At 43.3% G+C, this 20,968-nt stretch overlaps 1 protein-coding gene across 2 annotated transcripts in view; it reads right to left on the bottom strand.

Annotated features, from left to right (window-relative positions):
- Window positions 1-295: 295 nt before the first annotated feature.
- LOC143291648 (V-type proton ATPase catalytic subunit A) overlaps window positions 296-20,968 on the bottom strand; it is a 20,773-nt gene continuing 100 nt past the window's right edge. The window contains exons 1-15 of one of the 2 annotated variants that reach the window (XM_076601633.1): window positions 20,734-20,968; window positions 19,341-19,443; window positions 18,716-18,844; window positions 16,778-16,867; window positions 15,959-16,083; window positions 14,236-14,373; window positions 12,513-12,664; window positions 10,384-10,546; window positions 9,721-9,829; window positions 8,561-8,798; window positions 7,213-7,420; window positions 6,217-6,276; window positions 5,632-5,726; window positions 4,505-4,676; window positions 296-3,069 (exon numbers count right to left, since the gene is read on the bottom strand). The exon at window positions 20,734-20,968 is cut by the window's right edge and continues 26 nt beyond it. In XM_076601633.1, the coding sequence (XP_076457748.1) occupies window positions 2,977-3,069; window positions 4,505-4,676; window positions 5,632-5,726; window positions 6,217-6,276; window positions 7,213-7,420; window positions 8,561-8,798; window positions 9,721-9,829; window positions 10,384-10,546; window positions 12,513-12,664; window positions 14,236-14,373; window positions 15,959-16,083; window positions 16,778-16,867; window positions 18,716-18,844; window positions 19,341-19,422 (1,854 nt within the window). In that variant the 5' untranslated portion in view covers window positions 19,423-19,443; window positions 20,734-20,968 and the 3' untranslated portion in view covers window positions 296-2,976. The remainder of the gene's footprint in view (window positions 3,070-4,504; window positions 4,677-5,631; window positions 5,727-6,216; window positions 6,277-7,212; window positions 7,421-8,560; window positions 8,799-9,720; window positions 9,830-10,383; window positions 10,547-12,512; window positions 12,665-14,235; window positions 14,374-15,958; window positions 16,084-16,777; window positions 16,868-18,715; window positions 18,845-19,340; window positions 19,444-20,733) is intronic. The other variant, XM_076601634.1, reaches the window with a different exon arrangement.

Raw genomic sequence — 20,968 nt, 5'->3', positions numbered from 1 at the left:
TGCATGAATAATGTGCAGGTGTCATTACATTCTATTCCGACTCTGGAACACACACACATATATACTCAGTGTGGTCTTCCATATACGGAAGGTTGCTATTCTCACTCACTCAGACAACCAGTTCTTTCACAAGTTTGACACACACAGAGACACACACAAATGTGTAACTGCTGTCAAACACACACACGCAAATCTATGAACACACACACACAATACTGTCACATTCACACACGTGTGTGGCAGCTTTCATTTACATGATACACACTCACACACACAACCAGTCTCAGTCAAACTGTCAGCATACAAATGGTTTATTCTGTACTCAGTTTCTCCAAAGATAACACCAGTCACATCTCCAAGTTCTAACACACACAAAACTACATACCCTCCCTAAGAACGACAACTCCTCCTCAAGTACCACCCGCAGTCCTCTACCCTTGCATATATACAGGCAGTACACGAGACAATGCATATCACATTTTCTTATTTCTTTCTTCTTTTTTTTCTTTTTTTTTTTGCACAATTGCTTTTGTTCCTATATCAGTTTGGTGCATATCACATTAAGATTTCCTCACAGCTGCTTGGGTTTTTTTTCCCCTAAAAATAATATTGAGTGGCTAGTTTTTTTTTTTTGTTTTTTTTTCCAGAAATGCACATTGGCACTGGAAACAGTTGTTTGGTGTTGATATTTGTGTGTGTGTGTGTGTGTGTGTGTTGCCTTGCTCATTTTATTTCTCTTTTTCTTTTCTTTTCTTTTTTTCTCTTTTTTTTATAGATGTGTTAACCTCTGTTGGTATGGGTCAAAGGCCTAATCAATAAATATGTCAAGTCAAGACTCTCTCTTTTTTTGTAGAAATTTTAAGTGATCCTAATTCCTTTTTGTTTTGTATATCTTAACAATTCCTGGTTGCCCGAGCAACAATGTTCTCCAATGAGCAACAGAAAGTGACAGAGAAAAAAAAAAGAAAGAAAAATCCAGCTTGAAATGTGAGATCAACAAGATACTCTGTTTTCATTTTCTTTAAAATATTCTTTTACAAGCTTCCAGCCTAACTGGCAAGTTATCTACTCTTCTGATTAAATAATGTGTGTCACATCACTTAAAAAGCAAAGAAAGAATACAAATTGCCTAAACATGAAAGACACTAGAAAGTAGCTGAAACAATAGAGAGTTTGAACATTCTCTTTCCTCTAACTTCGTCACATTCACATGAAAATGTAAAGTTACGATCATCTAGCCTTCACAAGACTGTTGAATACATATGCGCACTATGCACGCACACACTAATGCAAACAGATAAAGATTACATTGCGAACTAATACGTTTAGAAGATGGAGAAGAAAACTGCCAGTGAGTGTGTTCAGATGATAAATAACCACAACCAAAAAAAAAAAAAGCAATCATTACTTCAGAAGAAATCCTAAGGAGAAAGAAGAAGCGAACACTAAAAATAAATAAATAAATAAATACAAAAAGGGGAAAAAAAAGAGAGAAGGAAGGGCGGTGTACATATAACTGAACACACAACACATCTTTAAATAAGGCCAGTCAAATTGTAAACAAAAAAAATAAAAAGAACTTGAAAGAAAAAAACCAAAAACAACAAAACTTAAAAGCTGAAATTATTGACAACATGATCAGTGACATCACTGGCGCAGTGTGAAACTAACTGATTAAGAAATCAAAACACACACACACAGAGTTCATCACACACCGTACACAATCTACAAACCCTTCTGGAAAAATCAGAACAACATGCATAACAAAAACATTTTGTTGATTATTAACCTGTGGAATGCTTGCAAACCGGATAGATATGGTGTCAACCAGCTACCCTACCCTCTACATCTAATGGGGCGACACCACAACCACAACCGCCTCTGTTTTCATATCTCTCACCTGAATCAATCAACACACATAGGTGTGTTTCAATGGCCAAAAAAATGTGTATACGTATACACCAACACTGTCTCACTTCAGCAATTTGATCAACATGCAGACACTTCAATCAGCCTGTTCACATGGACATGTGACAATGATGCTAAGATATTAAAACAACAAACAAACCCAGGCATAAACAACCATCACTAAAAAAATACAACGAAAAACGAATTCAACACTAAGATAAAAAAAAAAAAAAATCAGCACTAAGATAAAAAAAAAGCCTTGTTTCCAAAATAAATACTCATTTAAATTAAATAAGAAGAAAAAGGAAACGTTTAAACCGCCATGTACACACACACACACACACAGAAACACAACAATATCAGAATGAATCACGTCATCATAAAATCACTGTACAGAATGACTATACACATTCTTGCACACACTACAGTACCCTACCTAACCACTTCTACCACCATTCACACACACAATGTCAACCCTTTCTAACACCGTGGTGGGATGCTGAAAAGCTTGCGACAAAACGGTTCTCAAAGACATCTCCACACCTCCACAAAAATCTACCTTTCACCAGCCAAATGGTTGCTGCATTCACCGACAACTTCCCTCACGATGCAAATCCTTTCCCAACCAGCATTGCTGTCTTTGTACTGCAACTCCCGACGAATTGCTAGATGCAAAGGGGCCCTTTCAAGGACCTCAACTCCAGCAACCAAGCAGGAGGAACTCAGACTTTGATTATGTGACCCTACGGCCTGAAAAGTCAACTCTTCCTGTTTAATTTTCTACTACTAGACGGGAGATAAAATCAGAAATCACTCACCCCTTCCCCTCTCACACACCAACAAAGAGCAGTCATACACACATGCAACCCCCCCCCCCCCCCCCCCCCCTCTGTCAACCAGATCTGCAATACATGACACTGACGTGGCTAATATAAAGACTAGGGAGAGTGGGGGGGTAAAGGGAGGTTAGGTGAGGGGTGAGGATGAAGAGGTGACGTTGAAACACTGGTGGGAGGGCATGGAGAGGGGAAGGGGGCTGGGGGTGAAGGGTGGGAGGGGAAGCGACTCTTAATCCTCCAGGTTCCTGAACTTGGTCTGCATCTCCTCCATCAGCTCGTCAAAGTCGGCTTTGATCCTGGCCTCTCCGTCCTTCACGGGGTCCTGAAAAACAAGAAACAAAAGAAAAATGAATGAATAATTTTTTTCTTAACGATAATGAAACAAAAATAATTAGGAAAAGGACATTCTTTTTCCTCTAAAATTATGTTTAATCTTATATATTTACAGTGACCCATTGGTGTAGACTCCATTTTCTCCTAAAAATATGTTCAGCTCCACCTCCACCCCCTAAAATTATGTTAATTCCCTCTCCCCCTTCCTCCATAAAACTGTTTATTTCCCCTCCTACACACTGACATGCAAGACTCACTGGGTGCAGACTACATTTCCCCCTAAAATTATGTTCACTTTCCCCACTAAATTATGCTCATTCTCCCTCAACCTCCCCTACCCACTTAAAATATTATGTTAATTCCCCCCCCTACATGTTGAAAATTACATGCACAACCCACTGGGTGCAGACTACATTTCTGCCTAAAATTATGTTCACTTTCCCCCCTAAATTATGCTTATTCTCCTCAACCTCCCCTCCCCACTTAAATATTATGTTAATTTCCCCCCCTACATGTTGAAAATTACATGCACAACCCACTGCGTGCAGACTACATTTCTGCCTAAAATTATGTTCACTTTCCCCCCTAAATTATGCTCATTCTCCCTCAACCTCCCCTACCCACTTAAAATATTATGTTAATTTCCCCCCCTACATGTTGAAAATTACATGCACGACCCACTGGGTGCAGACTACATTCTCCCCCTAAAATTATGTTCAGTTTCCCCCCAAAAAAATTAGGTTAATCCCCCTCCCCTGAAATCATGTTTATTTACCCCACTAAAAATATGTTGAACTTACATACTTTCATGCATGACCCACAGGTGCAGACTACATTTTTCACCCCTAAAATAAGAGTGAAACGACAAACCAGTGTCCAATATCTTGTGTGCAGCATACACTTAGTGCACGTAAAAGAAAATACAGCATTAAAAGAGTCATCCCTAGCAAAATTTGTAAAGGAACACGCTTTGATAGTAAAACAAATACTCTTGCTGAGAGAAGAAAGAAAAAAATATGAGTGGCACTACACCATAGCAACACACACTCCATGTAGAGAGCAACCTGAATCTCACACAGAGAAATCGATTGTGACTAAATAACGATGTTCTTCCATCGTTACAAATCACTGAACAGCGTCAGCCTGCCCACAGACCCAAAATTACAAAGACAAAGAAAATACAAGTGTGGCTGTGTATGGGGGGGATGCTCTGAATGAACGGCATGGGAGTGAATAATGCCACTGAAACAGCGTCGCTTGTGGGGCAGCAAAAAAGAAAAAAGAAAAAAAAAAGAAGAGGAAAATAAATGTATGAAAAAATAAAATAAAATAAAATAAAATAAAATAAAAGACAAACACGGAAATCCAACACTGGGCATTCTGACCGCGGCGGCCGAACGGAACCCCCTCTCCGCCCCACTGACCTTGAACTTCATGCTGGACAGCTTGTAGAGCACGTCATTGAGCTGCTCGCGGATGATGGCCCAGGTGATCTTGTTCTCGCTCTGTGCCGTGCTCTCCACTGCGTGGCGCGACATGTCGTAGAAGGCGATGATGTTCCTCAGCATGCCCACCGTCTTGTAGAACGGGCAGAACCTGAGAGACACACACACACACACAAACCATGTACGGACTACAGTTTCCGTTTTCAGTGTCAGTTTCTCAAGGAGGCGTCACTGCCTTGAGACAAATCCATTTATGCCACACGACATCTAGACAGATGCCTGACCAGCAGCGTAACCCAACGCACTCTCTCAAGTCAGGTCTTGAGTACAGGCAAATACATTTGTGTATCTATCCGAGTGGGTTTTTTTCAGAGGACAACATTCTTGTTGCCACGGGTTCTTTTTTCAGTGCGCCAAGTGCATGCTGCACGCGGGACCTCAGTTTATCATCTCATCCAAACGACTAGACGCTTAGTTTGATTTTTCAGTCAAACTTGGGAGAAAGGGTGAGTGCAGGATTCAAACCCAGACCCTCAAGGACTATGTATTGGCAGATGAGTGTCTTAACCATTACGCCACCTTCCTCCTGTACGGACTACAGCACAGGACAGGAATGTCAGACCCCTGCCGGAGTCTGCACTAGTTGGGTGACGGTGAAGTATGTGTAATCAAAATACACTTTTAAAAAATGTACTTCTAGTGCGTGTGGCAGATGAAGGGCGGGGGTAAGTCACTGGGGGTGGGCCCCTTTTGGGTTTGGCTGTGCTGCGAATGACTGCTGCCTGTGCATATGTGCGCACACCTTGTGCCCTGTTAGTGGGTGTTGGCACCTCATGAAAAGGTGTGGGGGGGGGGGGGCAGTGGGGGGGGGGGCCGTGGAGGGGGGTGCATGGTTTGGTATGTGTGCGTCGTGGCGTGTTGTGTCCCAGTGCCAAGGGCAAGATCCCCTATGAGTTGGGCCGGAGACGTGTTTCTTAATCATGAGCACGGTAGCGTGGAAGCAGCAAGAGAGCAAGGGGCGAGGGTGGGGAGTACATGCACAACGAAACAAATGCAAGGCCCCACTCTAGGAGACAACAAACGAAAAGGGCTGCAGTGAGTCTCACCTGTCGTAAGGTGTGTAGCCGTTCTGTTGCAGGTAATCGTCCTTGATCAGCTTGGCCACTTCCAGGGTGATTTTGTCCGACTCTGCCAAGGAGCCCTGCACAACACAGGCAATTCACCGTCAGTCTGTACTATAAGCATTATTTACTTGACAATTTTTATTGCGTCATGGGTCTTGAAAGGTTCTTCTTTATTTTTTCTGCTGGTTTGCAAGTGTGAATACACTGGTTTGTTGTTGATTTTTTGTTTGTTGTTGAAAGTGAGCTTCTGTGAAATTTTGATGTCATGTCTGGTTTGGACTGGATCATGTTATGTGCTTGGAGCAGCATTATCTTTGCCATGAAAAATATGTCAATGCATCATCATCATCATTTACCTGGCACTGATGTTGTTTGTTTGTATGCTGTTTGTTAGTTTCAAGAGCTTTATAAAAAGCTTTGACATGAACAAAAAACAATTATTGCTTCATCTTTGTAATAATCATTTGCCTGGGGCTTTTTTCCAGTGCTACATTAAACGTGTCATGAAAAAAAAAAATCGTTATCACTTAATCATCATTATCATCATCTGGTTTATCTGGTACTGACCTTCCCCACAAGCTGCACGATTTCCGACAGGTCCTCTTCTTCCTGAAGGATCTCCTTGCACTGCAAAACAGCATCGCATCACTGCCGTCATGATCGTCATCATCACAAACACACATCATCTCTCATCATCATCATCATCCTCCTCACTATTACACACTGTCTCATTTGTCAACATCATCACTGTCATCATCATCACCACAAATACACATTGCGACACCATCATCACTGTCAAACATTCACATCACCACCGTCGCCAATATGATCATTGTAACATATTTATATTGTCACTACTGTCATCATAATCATCGTCACTTATACACATCACCACTGTCATCATCATCATCATCATCATCTCAAACAAACATTCTACCACTGTGATCATTACCCTTACAAATACAAGTCACCGCTGCAGTTGTCATTAATAAGACATTATCATCACAAAATATCTATGATTTTATATTCACTGGTAATTTTGTGCATTACTCCAGAGATGATATTGAGAATTCTGCATCCTTTACCACAGTAGCCACAAATCTGATCCTTCCACACACCCCACAGACCACAAACATCTCTTGCTCTCTATGACGCTCACTAAGCATGACGGTGGCTTCGTGCGAAAGCAGAGGCTGCGTGAGCCATCTGAGCAGTGCTAATTTTTCTTAGTGTTAAGAATTTTCCCAAGTCTATGCTAAGTCCATCGATCAGGGGAAAAAATCTGAACGCTGCACTAAAACTAAGTGCAGCGTTGTACAACAGAAACCTGCACGCAGGACACAACACAACTCTGATTCCTCTTTGTGTCTTCTTTTCCTCCTGCTGCTTCTTCTTCTGCATTCGTGTGCTGCTCCTCCCACATTCACTTGTGTACGTACAAGCGAGCTTCTTATTTTCTAAATATTTTTTTTTCATACATGTATGACCGCTTTTATCCCACCATCTAGGCAGTTATAGTCTAGTTTTCAGGGATACAGTATACAGTAGTCGACCGTGACTCACCTTGGTCCTGAGGGGCACAAACTCGGGGTAGTTCTTGTCATAGAAGTCGTCGAGGGCGCGCATGTACTTGGAGTAGGAGATGAGCCAGTTGATGGACGGGAAGTGCTTGCGCTGGGCCAGCTTCTTGTCCAGCCCCCAGAACACCTGCACGATACCCAGGGTGGCCGAGGTGACGGGGTCAGAGAAGTCACCGCCAGGTGGGGACACGCTGCAAGGCACACACACACACCACAGCAAGGGTTAAGTTACAAACACACAAAACACAGGAAGGGCTATGTTACGTTTCAGAGAGGTCGCCACCAAAGGGAAACATGATATAAACACACAACACAGCAGTTTAGCACACAGGAAAGGTTATGTTACGGTTACATAATGTTTCATTATCTTCCAAATTGGTAATGCTTGGTCCTGTTCGACTGGACAGGGATGATGCTCTTTATATTCAAGCACATATCCCCCCCCACCCACCCCCACCCCACCAAAAAAAAATACAACCACCCAAACTCATTTGAACATCCAGTCTCATATGTGGTACTGGTTGTTCACAATCAAATACACAAATTATACACTCAAACCAAGACAAATGACACTAAGAGCTAAAAAGTAACATGGGGTAAGTAATTTTACCCCCTGCCCCCAAACTCCCTACAAGCACACACACACACACACACAGAGAAAAAAAAAAGAAGGAAAGACAAAGAGGCGTCACTGCATTTGGATATACCTTACACATGCACAAAAATGCACACACAGAAAGAAAGAACGCAAAACACAAACACCCCACAACCCACCATTCCCCCTCCACATACAAACATACAAACACAAGAAAGAAAGAATGAAAGACACACACCCACACACAACAAACACCCCCACAACCACCAACCCCTCACACACACAACAAACACCCCCACAACCCCCCACCCCCTCACAAACAACAAACACCACCACCACCCCCTTACACACAACACCACCACCACCCCCTCACACACAACAAACACCACCACCACCCCCTTACACACAACACCACCACCACCCCCTCACACACAACAAACACCCCCACAATCCGCCGCCCCCTCACACACAACAAACACCCCAACAACCCTCCTTCACACACACACACACAATCACATACAACAAAACACCCCCACAACCTTCACACACACACACACACAGAGTGACACACAACAAACAACCTCACAACCCCCCGCCCCCTCCCTTCACACACACAAACAACAAACATCCCTACAACTCCCTTCACACACACAAACAACAAACATCCCTACAACCTCCCTTCACACACACACACACACACTCACAAACACACACAAAACAAAATCCAAGTACTCACGCCCCCACAATGCTGACGGAGCCCTCGCGGTGTGGGTTGCCCAGACAGATGACACGCCCCGCACGCTCGTAGAAGGAAGCCAGACGGGCCCCCAGGTAGGCCGGGTAGCCAGAATCGGCCGGCATCTCGGCCAGACGGCCAGAGATTTCTCTCAGGGCCTCGGCCCATCGAGACGTGGAGTCAGCCATCATGGAGACGTTGAGACCCATGTCTCGGAAATACTCGGACAGCGTGATGCCTGGAATGAGTGAACGAATGAACGATAAAGATACTTATATAGCGCCTATCCTCAGTACAACAACCAAGCTCTAAGGCGCTTTACAAACACAGGGTCATTTGCACAACAGGCTGCCTTCCTAGGTAGAGCCTTCTTCTTCTTCTTCTGCGTTCACTCGTATGCACACGAGTGGGTTTTTACGTGTATGACCGTTTTTACCCCGCCATGTAGGCAGCCATACTCCATTTTCGGGGGTGTGCATGCTGGGTATGTTCTTGTTTCCATAACCCACCGGGATTAAGGATCTTTAACGTGCGTATTTGATCTTCTGCTTGCATATACACACGAAGGGGGTTCAGGCACTAGCAGGTCTGCACAGATGTTGACCTGGGAGATTGTAAAAATCTCCACCCTTTACCCACCAGGCGCCGTCACCGTGATTCGAACCCGGGACCCTCAGATTGACAGTCCAACGCTTTAACCACTCGGCTATTGCGCCCGTCCCTAGGCAGAGCCGACTGATGGCTGCTTCCACTGGCTGCTCATCATTCGTTTCATGTGTCATTCAATCAGATTTCAGGGACACACACATACACACTCAGATAAACATGTAACGTTTTACGTGTATTTGTTTATTTACCCTGCCATGTAGGCAGCCATACACCGTTTTCAGGGAGGTGCATGCTGGATATGTTCTTGTTTCCATAACTCACCAAACGCTGACATGGATTACAGGATCTTTAGCATGCATATTTGATCTTCTGCATATATATATACACATGAAGGGGGTTCAGGCACTAGCAGGTCTACAAATATGTTGACCTAGGAAATCAGAAAAATTTCCACCTTTTACCCGCCAAGCGCCGTCACCAAGATTTTAACTCAGGACCCTCGGATTGAAAGTCCAACGCTTTAACCACTCTGCAACTGCGGATATATGTACCTGTGTAGATGGAGGCCTCACGGGCAGCCACAGGCATGTTGGAGGTGTTGGCCACCAGAGCTGTTCGCTTCATGATGCTCTCTGGTTTCCCGTCCACCTCCATTGTCAGCTGTACATACACATGCACACATACATGTACGCATGTACAAATACACACACCCATGTACACATGTACACACACACGCACATACATGTACGCATGTACACATACACACGCATGCATTCATGCATACACACACATGCACGCACGCTCACACATAAATGCACATACATGTATGCACGCATACACATAAACACACACACTCAAATGGATATACACCCACCCACATACCATAATTACACACACCCACACAAATGGACACACACATACACCACAAATACACACACACACACACACACACAAATGGCCACACACCCACCGACATAGTCACAAATACACACAAACACACATAGGACACAAACCCAGGACCCTAAAAATTGAAAATCTAGCGCTCAATCACTCCACAACTGCACCCGTCATTATCATTATCACTATCATTACCATCATTAATGACTATCATTATCATTATTATCATTGTTTTCACTGTCACAGTCAATCACATAATTATCATCACTATCATTAATATCATTATCATTACTATTATTATTCTAACAGTCACTGACCTCAGGGAAATCTCTCAACACCTCAGACATCTCATTGCCTCTCTCTCCACAGCCCACATAGATGATGACGTCACTGTTGGAGTATTTGGACAGCGACTGCGAGATCACAGTCTTCCCACACCCGAAGGCGCCGGGGATGGCAGTAGTACCGCCCTGCACACACCTGTAAAGGGAAACAACTTACTGTATACACCTGTAGGAGGAAGAAAGTCAACATACTGTACTCACCTGTCACCACACTCCACGAGATTGTGCTATCACGATCCCTCTTATTTTATGATAACCAATCATTCATTATAATAATTCGCATTATTATTATCATTAGCATCATCATCATAATCCTCCACTGCTATGGGAATCCATTTATAGCTCAGTCTTTTGTCATGGACAGACTCTCATGACTAGGGGGCAAGATTTGCATTGGCTCTTTGTGCTGCAGCCTTGGGGAGCAACTTGGCTTTTGGGGGCGGGTCCATCCCAACACTGACTGTCCTAAAAACCCTCTTGCCCAAGAGAGAGTGGGAATGTAACTTAGGCAAGACACACACCCTGTGTCTTGCCTCCACTGTAAACAAATTCTAGCCCAGACAGTCAGGACAGCTGCTGCACTTGGTCAAGAGAATGGGGATGTAACTTGGACAAGACACACTCCACTATAAACAAATTCTAGCCCAGACAGTCAGGACAGCTGCTGCACTTGGTCAAGAGAATGGGGATGTAACTTGGACAAGACACACTCCACTATAAACAAATTCTAGCCCAGACAGTCAGGACAGCAGCTGCACTTGGTCAAGAGAATGGGGATGTAACTTGGACAAGACACACTCCACTATAAACAAATTCTAGCCCAGACAGCCAGGACAGCTGTTACACTTTGTCAAGAGAATGGGGATGTAACTTGGACAAGACACAATCCATATAAACAAATTCTAGCCCAGGCAGTCAGGACAGCAGTTGCACTTGGTCAAGAGAATGGGGATGTAACTTGGACAAGACACACTCCACTATAAACAAATTCTAGCCCAGCAGTCAGGACAGCAGCTGCACTTGGTCAAGAGAATGGGGATGTAACTTGGACAAGACACACTCCACTATAAACAAATTCTAGCCCAGACAGTCAGGACAGCAGCTGCACTTGGTCAAGAGAATGGGGATGTAACTTGGACAAGACACACTCCACTATAAACAAATTCTAGCCCAGACAGTCAGGACAGCTGCTGCACTTGGTCAAGAGAATGGGGATGTAACTTGGACAAGACACACTCCACTATAAACAAATTCTAGCCCAGACAGTCAGGACAGCTGTTGCCCTCCACCGCTGTTCTAAAGATCGTAGTCGGACACAACAGACTATCAAAGGTTATCACCGTCTGGTGTGGTTCGAAAGGGAGAATGACAGCCAATTTTTACCCCTTTTACCTCTTCTATCCAAAAATGTACTTTATAATTTTTACAAATCTATTGTATGCAAATTATAATTATGCTCCTTTTCACATGTATATATTTTAACTGTATGCAAATTATAATTATGCTCCTTTTTACATGTATATATTTCAACTGAAAACTGATGTTATCTCAGCTGTTCAATCAAGTTGTCGTGCATGCGTGAGTGTGTGTTGGAGTGTAACAGCTGTAGCATTAAGAGTATGTTACTTTATGGGTTTTGTGCATTGTGTTTTAATGATAATTTATTAATGATTCTATTTTATTAGTCATTTACCTTTTATTCGTTTCTACTACATTTTCTGTGCATTCTCATCTCACTTTTAAGTACTAGATTTGTAAAGCGCTTACAGCTTGCTTGTGATTGTATTATAGCGCTATATCCTTCTTCTTCTTCTTCGTTCGTGGGCTGTTCACATTCACTCATATGTACACGAGTGGGCTTTTACTTTTATAACTGTTTTTTAACCCCGCCATGAAGGCAACCATACTCTGTTTTCAGGGGTACAGCACTATATAAAAATAAAATATTATTATTACTAGTCTTTTCACTGTTAGCCGCGCGAAATTTGGCCAAGCAGAGCAAACCGATAGGCCTAGTTTGCATCAGTTTGACATGGTACAGTATATGACACCAAAATTATCATTATTACTATTATCATCATTATTATCATTGGAGCACTCACGGGAAGAGGGAGTCGAGCACACGCTGGCCAGTCAGCAGGGGGTAGTTGGCGGCCAGCTTCTCCGACACGGGCCTCATCTGACGCACGGGCCACACCTGCAGCATGGAGAACTGCGACTTCTGCCCGTCGAACTCCGTCTCCAGGACGATGTCCTGCAAGGGGGGAAATCACCACATCTTCACTCTTCAGTCATCACCATCACGTCTGCCCCTTACCCTCTCCCATCACTCTCTAACTATGCGCTGTGATCGCCATTCTCTCCCTGAAGTCCGCCTAGCGGTCGGGCGAAGAAACCCGTTCAATTAAACCGTTAGTACCGTAAGCTTACATTGCTTATTCTCTCCATTAACTATACCAACTAACATCATTTATTCTCTGCATTAGCTGCATAAACTCACATCACATATTCTCCATGCTCAACCCTGAACTCACATCACATATTCTCTATGTTAGCACCATAAGCCTCCATCCTTATTCCTCTCTGTCGTCACCAGAAATTCATATCACTTGTTCTCTCTGTCAGCATCACCAATCCCATCACTTTTTCTCTCCAAAACCCATCAGTCTGTCGCTTATTCTTTGTTAGTACTTATTATGCACTCATCTGCCCATCACTGATCAGATAACTATCAATCATCAAGAACAGGCATGTACTGATGCGTTTACTGAAAGTAACACCAAAATACGATGACAAACCTGTGTCCGCTTTTCAAATCCATACATATTTGTATTTGTATTTCTTTTTATCACAACAGATTTCTCTGTGTCAAATTCGGGCTGCTCTCCCCAGGGAGAGCGCGTCGCCATACTACAGCGCCACCCATTTTTTTTGTATTTTTCCTGTGTGAAGTTTTATTTGTTTTTCCTATTGAAGTGGATTTTTCTACAGAATTTTGCCAGGAACAACCCTTTTGTTGCCGTGGGTTCTTTTACGTGCGCTAAGTGCATGCTGCACACGGGACCTCGGTTTATCGTCTCATCCAAATGACTAGCGTCCAGACCACCACTCAAGGTCTAGTGGAGGGGGAGAAAATTTCGGGTGATGTGCCATGATTCGAACCAGCGCGCTCAGATTCTCTCGCTTCCTAGGTGGACGCGTTACCTCTAGGCTATCACTCCACATACAGAACAGTACATGCAATGACCATAAAACTGCACCTTAATAAATAAAACAGAATTTTCCTGCTAAAAGATGCTTAAGGGCAGGACTCGCACTGATGTTGTAATTTCCAGTCGGTGTGATGCAGGTGACAGGAAACAAGTTTGTGACACACAGTGCCTGTTTTCAACCCATACTACAAAAAAATTGGTTACCTCCCCTTTGCATCCCTGACAAGTGCCCTCTTTTTCCGGCAGCCATCTTGACTCCTGCTCCTGTGCTCTGCATACGGCTAAGTTTTTTTTTTTCCGTATTTTCTGCCTGTCTATCAATTCCTTGGCGCTCTCATTTTGCGTCCGATGATGAATCACAACAGGTCACAAGACTACTTGGCCCGATTGGGCGATCAAGCTAAAATTAAGGCGCGATCACAATCGACCGGCGGACACAGTGAATACTTCTAAAAATCATGCTGACACTTACTTTCAAAAATTAAAATACAAAACTCATTTAATTACTCTTTGATAAGCTTTGCGCACTATTAGATCATAAAACAAACGCCATGTGGTGAAAAAAATTATGCCACTCTTGCCACAAGAGCTTGCTGAAGGGGGGAGAACTCACATTGACATTGTAGTTCCCAGGGGGTGCAATGTAGGTGACAGTTCCACGGGCCCGGGGAGGCAGCATGATGCGATGCTTGATCAGGATGTTCTCCGGCACCATGCCGTAGATATCGCCACCTGTGATGTGGCTGCCCACCTGCCCACACACACAGGTAACGAATCATACAGGTGACACACCAGGTAGCACATCGTACAGGGGACACGCCGCGTAGGTAACAAACATGCCTCACAACGTAGCAAGCCTGATACTGGTTTTTCTAAGTCTAACGAAGAACACGTACATGCAGAATGCCTTCACTAGTCTGTATAAACTATAACCTCAAACAGTTGAAACGAAAGGTGTATGCAGTAAAAATTTCATTAGTTCAGCAACACAAATTCAAACTGACTTTTATAAATCTGATTCTCCATGATCCATGAATGTACACACATGCTCTTATTCTCACCAAGAAGAGGAACAGAACACATACATTCCAAATGTCCAATCCCTTTAAACAGTTCCAGTTTGAGTATCAGGCTTCAACAAGGCTCAATGCCATTTTTTAAATTATGCTTTTACGTTACTTCCACACCACTCAATCAGAGCGCCCCCCAACCCCCCACCCCTCCCCATACACAGCCACATCCAAGTTATGTCTGCCACATCTCAGTGCCAGCAGTAGCAGCCCACAGTGAAAACTGATGTCAGGTTGCTGACAGGCCACTGTTGGGTCATTTCAATAGTGTTCCCCAACGCCCGTTCTGGTTCTTCTTCTTTTCTTCTTCTGCGTTCACTCGTACGCACACGAGTGGGCTTTTATGTGTATGACCGTTTTTACCCCGCCATGTAGGCAGCCATACTCCGTTTTCAGGGGTGTGCATGCTGGGTATGTTCTTGTTTCCATAACCCACTGAACGCTGACATGGATTACAGGATCTTTAACGTGCGTATTTGATCTTCTGCTTGCATGAAGGGGGTTCAGGCACTAGCAGGTCTGCACATATGTTGACCTGGGAGATTGTAAAAATCTCCACCCTTTACCCACCAGGCGCCGTCACCGTGATTTGAACCCGGGACCCTCAGATTGACAGTCCAACGCTTTAACCACTCGGCTATTGCGCCCGTCAAGCGTCCCTGGGTGGGCTCGAACCCAGTGGGTTCTGGTTCAACTCATACAGGACCCAACCTACCAAGTCCCCTACAGATGATTGTGATTGCTAAGTTGCGGAGCCAGACTGAGTAAGCATCCCATGTCCCTCCAACATTCCCCAAAGAATCTGCACCAACACCAAAGATCATGATGGGTACTCCCCCAAACTGATGGAAGTGGAGAAGGATGAAAATGAGGTCACTTGCATGTGTGCATGCGTCTGTGTGTACACTGCCTGTGTGTGTGTGTGTGTGTGTGTGTGTGCCTCTGTATGGGTGGGTTTGTGTGTGTGCCTGTCTGTGTGTGCACATGTGTGACTGAAGCCTGGCAGAATAACTAAGGAAACTGATGGTGAGCGTCACAGGGGAGCTCTCAGTTGGCAGTTCCTCCCAGATAAGCAGCCTGTTGTGCAATCACTGCAAATGGCAATGTGTGTATAAAGTGCATGGAACTTGGTCTCTGACTGAGGATTGGCACGACATAAGTATCCATGGATATCAATCAATCTGATTACATGAGTAACCATATCAACCAGTCGAAGGCCACAGAATCTGGGGATAAGCAAGCTTTTGCCTAGCCTCTGCCGCTTACCCTGATTTCCTTGTTGGGAATGAACTCCCACTGTTTGTTATCATCCAGGGCGGGTGTGTTGATGCCTTTGGGGATGTAGATGCTCTGAGTCAGATCACAGATTGTTTCCAGGGGTCTCTGAATACCTGTTGGCAATAATCAAAACAAGACTTGTGAAAAAACAAAACAAATACAGAAATAAGAATAACATTTGTTGAGTGCTTTCCTCCCTAACAATCTACATCTAATAATCTGAAAGCAAACAACCCCTCACCTTGAAAATAATAATGCATTAAACGACTTAAACAAAAAGCACACAAGAAACCTTATAAAAAAAACACAACAAAAAAAAACAAACAAAAAAAACACGCACACACAAAGACAGACACATCCCACAACTTTGTAAATTATAGTGACAATGCATATTACTGACTTGTAGAGAAAAAAGCTTTCCTAAGAAGTATCAGTATGCATTTTTTTCAACTATCACTTTAAAAAACAAACGAACAAAACTAAACCCTGACAATGTCACAAAAAAATCTTTCATCTATGTATGCAGGTCTCCAAGTGCTATCATTCTTATGTTACATACATCCATGTGTGTGTGAATGTGTGTGTCACTGTGTGTGTGTGTGTGTGTGTGTGTGTATGTGTGTGTGTCAGGATGCGGGGGTGCGGGGGGGGCGGGGGAGGGGGGGCATGCATTTAATTATTGCTGGGCAAAAGCTTGCATAAGCATGTGTGTGTGTGTGTGTGCATGTGTGTGGGAGTGGGCATGCATGCGTGTGTGTGTGTGTGTAAAAAACAGAGACAGAGAGAAGGAACAGCGAAAAGCCTCACCATCAAAGATGGAACCCATGATGCCTGGCCCAAGCTGAACAGACAGGGGTTTCCCTGTTCTCAGCACAGGATCTCCCACTGTCACACCAGCTGACACACCAGTTAAGGTTCACATCACATCACATCACATCACATCACATCACATCACACACACACACACTCTCCCCAAAATGACACACCAGTTAAGGTTCACATCACATCACATCACACACACACACACCCTCCCCAAAATGACACATCACTTAATGTTCACATCACATCACACACACACACACCCTCCCCAAAATGACACACCACTTAATGTTCACATCACATCACATCACACACACACACACCCTCCCCAAAATGACACATCACATCACATCACACACACACACCCTCCCCAAAATGACACACCACTTAAGATTCACATCACATCACATCACACACACCACACCCTCTCCAAAATGACACACAAGTTAAGGTTCACATCACATCACATCACACACACACACACACACCCTCCCCAAAACGACACACCAGTTAAGGTTTACATCACATCACACACACACACACACACCCTCCCCAAAATGACACACCAGTTAAAGTTCACATGACATGACATGACATCACACACACACCCTCCCCAAAATGACCCACCAGTTAAGGTTTACATCACATCACACACACACACACACACACACACACACACTCTCTCTCTCTCTCTCTCTCTCCCAAAAATGACACACAAGTGAAGGTCCACACAGCACACACACACACCCTCCCCAAACACAGCAGTGAAGATTCACACAGCATTCAAACACACACACACACACACCCTCCCCAAACACAGCAGTGAAGATTCACACAGCACTCAAACACACACACACACACACCCTCCCCAAAATGACACACCAGTGAAGGTTCAGATAGCACACACACACCATCCCCCAAAATCTGACTATCAGTTACTGAAGATTAACCTTAAAGGTGGCGTAGCCTTTTACTGCCATCGGGGCAGTGAATTAATATCCACTGGGTATGGAGCTCAAACAGTGCCACATCCTTTCCTTCCGCTGTTTTAACCTCACCCAACCTAAGTCAAATACCCATTCCCACCTTGGTGTAGTGAGGAGAATCAGAGTGAAGTGCCTTTCCCCCAAGGACACAACACCATGCCAAAATGAAGCCTCAAACCCTGATGACTGCTGAACACTGGATCAGAAGTACGATGCCTAATCAATTCTGAAAAGTGAAATGGCGCCTGTCAGTCATACAGCCTCCAACAGTCAGGAAGAAACCTTCACTTAATAAAGGCATGCCTTCCCCCCAAATCTGACAAACAGTATCACGAATGCAGCCTCCAAAACTCTGGAACAAACCAAACTTACCAGTAATACCATGTCATAATCTCATTTCTGGGAATACTCTTTCTTACAGCTCTGAGCTCATTACACAGCAAAAGAAGACACCTTTGCTGATATTGCCCCAGGCAGTGTTCCTCTATCTTCCTTCCACAGTTTAGCTTTCTCACACACACAATGTTCCACCCCCTCTCACATTCTCTCTCTCTTTTACACACTTATGCTCTCTCTCTAATAAGTCACATATACACAATCTCTCTATCACACACAATGTCACTCTTTTTCTCTCTCTCACACACACACTCCCCCCCCCCCCTCCTCCACTAATCACAGTCTGTCTCTCATACACACACAGTTTCACTCTATTTCTCAAATCGCATACACACACACTCTCTCTCTCTCTTTCACTCTCACACAAACATACACACACTCTGTCTCTCTCACAAACACACACACACATATATATATACACCTTCCCTCTTTCTCAACAACCTTCCCCCCACCACACACACACACACACCCCATCCCTCTCCACCCCTTCCACATCCCCACAAAAATGTAACAGCCTAGCAGCAGACAATCATCAAAGGGATACAGGTCTCCTCATACACCTGGATGGTGGCCATGTCGCCCTCCAGACGGATGATCTCCCCCACCAGCTCCCCGTGCCCCACACGCACCAGTTCGTACATGGCCGCCCCGGACATGTTCTGGGCCACCACCACTGCAAAATAACAAACAATGTCACTGTCATGATTTCTGTGTTTCAGTTTCTCTGAGTGTGCTATGAGCTAAAACGGGAAGACTGGGACCGCAGTCAGGATCTTTTAGTTTGACCAAAATTCAGCTTTTTCATGTGGCCCTATACTTCTTTCAGAGGGTCACCCTTAAAGTCTAACACTGCACATTCTTTTCAATCTGCATCACTGGACACATTCAAAGGCAGGAATACCTTCAAGTCATTATCACTTTGGTTCCTGGGCCAAGATATGGAAAAGGGAAATGACTATCTTTGAAAGCAAATGATCCTGGCGTTAGACTAAAGCCCACTGCACGAGTTGCACTTTGTTTTTGTGTTTTTCCTATCATTTTTTTTAATGTACAAAGCACCCACTCGATGAACATGCAGTGTGTCCAATCCATTTTAAAAGCATCAGGGATGCATATATCTATGAGTTATCATAAGCCTTAAACTAGGCAGCTGTGTTTCTGTTACTTACCAGGCCCAGAGACAGCGTGGACGTAACCATACAGTGATTCCTTTTCCGCATCGCGGAGTTTGGGAAGGCCTCGTGACGACATCTTGGTTTATATTCAGTAACACTGCACACACAAGCACAAACATTCAATAATACAGATTTCAAGCTACTGTATGGGTATATTTCTTTTCTGCTGTGAAGTACAAGATTCGTTTTCCCTTGAACTCACATTGTTTACTGCCATGCAAGGTGAAGCAAGTTTAACCTTGTCATTTTAAAAAATTCATTCTGTCCTGTTCTTACAATCTATACATAATATTAAATACTTCTTTGAACATGGATAAAAATCGAACAAAAAAAAAGTAAGTACCTTTTGTTTTGTCCCTCTATTCAAATAATTTTAACATTACAAAAATTATTATTCAAACTGAATAGCTGTGTTGGTAACTTAAAAGCGAATGGAGAATAAAAATGAAGATATATCCTGTTTCAAGAAATCGGATCCGATTTCTCTAGATATATTCTAAACCACACCATGTCATGGATACTTACAATTACATTAACAAAATGATTGCTTCAATAACTGTAAAAATCCAAGCTGAAAAGACTAAATTCACATTCTTTATTTTTGTAAATCACTTGTGATGGATAATATTGCAACAACTTAAGATGTTAAGTACACACAATGTCATCAAGAAACAATTTTCATCAACTGATCAAGTACAGATTTTTTGGAAGAGGGTGGGGGTTGTTTCTGGTAACATTTTCTGCATGGATCTTTACCTTTTAATTCTATTCAACATTAGACTGGTTTAATTCCAGAAATTTAGTAACAGTTCGTAAAGTGAATCATCAGTGCACATATCACATGACAGAACAACTGGCTATCTATTTCATATGATCATTAACATATACCGAACATAAAAATTTCTCTATTTTTCCTTTTGTTTAGTGGCATTGTGGACAACTATTGTAATGCACTTGTGTTCCATTTATAAGTCTGATGGTTAACTGTACAAGACTAAAGTACTCCCAGTGTATGACTTTACCCTTATGACCTTATTCAAGTTCAACTTTTAAGTAGGCACAATGTATCTGTTGTTCAAGCGGTATTTCTATTTATTTCATTTCATTATACATTTAAAGCAAACTAAGAAAGTAGATTCCAAAGACAGCATCGGATACAATGACATTTCATGTTTATGATGTTATTGTAGAATAAATAGCAATCATGTGATTGAGAATTCAATCAGACGATTCCTTTTCAAGAGCTGACGATTTTTTTCCTTTCACCACTTGGAAATAATAAAAATAATAAATAATAATAGTTAAGAAAATGACAGGACCAACCAACAAGTAGACTCAGCGAAACAGAGTTGAAACCTTGTTCACCGATCTAACATGGAGAACCTACCTCGTCCAAGTCCACACCACTTGTGACGGGCTCCTGTCAGGCTACTGTCACACGGTCTGTTATCAAGCGAAACTACACAGATGACCAACAGCTTGTATGATGGGATCGAAGTCAGTAGTGAAGATACTCTCCCAGCCCGATCTTTTTTTCTTTCGCGATTAAATCAACATTGGATTAAAGCAATACACTACAGACATAAAAAATACTTGCATAAGACTGCTTTTCTCTTCCTTAT

This window comes from Babylonia areolata, chromosome 17, assembly GCF_041734735.1.
Source record: "Babylonia areolata isolate BAREFJ2019XMU chromosome 17, ASM4173473v1, whole genome shotgun sequence".
Taxonomy (NCBI): Eukaryota; Metazoa; Mollusca; class Gastropoda; order Neogastropoda; family Buccinidae; genus Babylonia; species Babylonia areolata.
The sequence above is the reverse complement of the archived record's forward strand: the minus strand, read 5'-3'. Positions and strand labels throughout refer to the sequence as shown.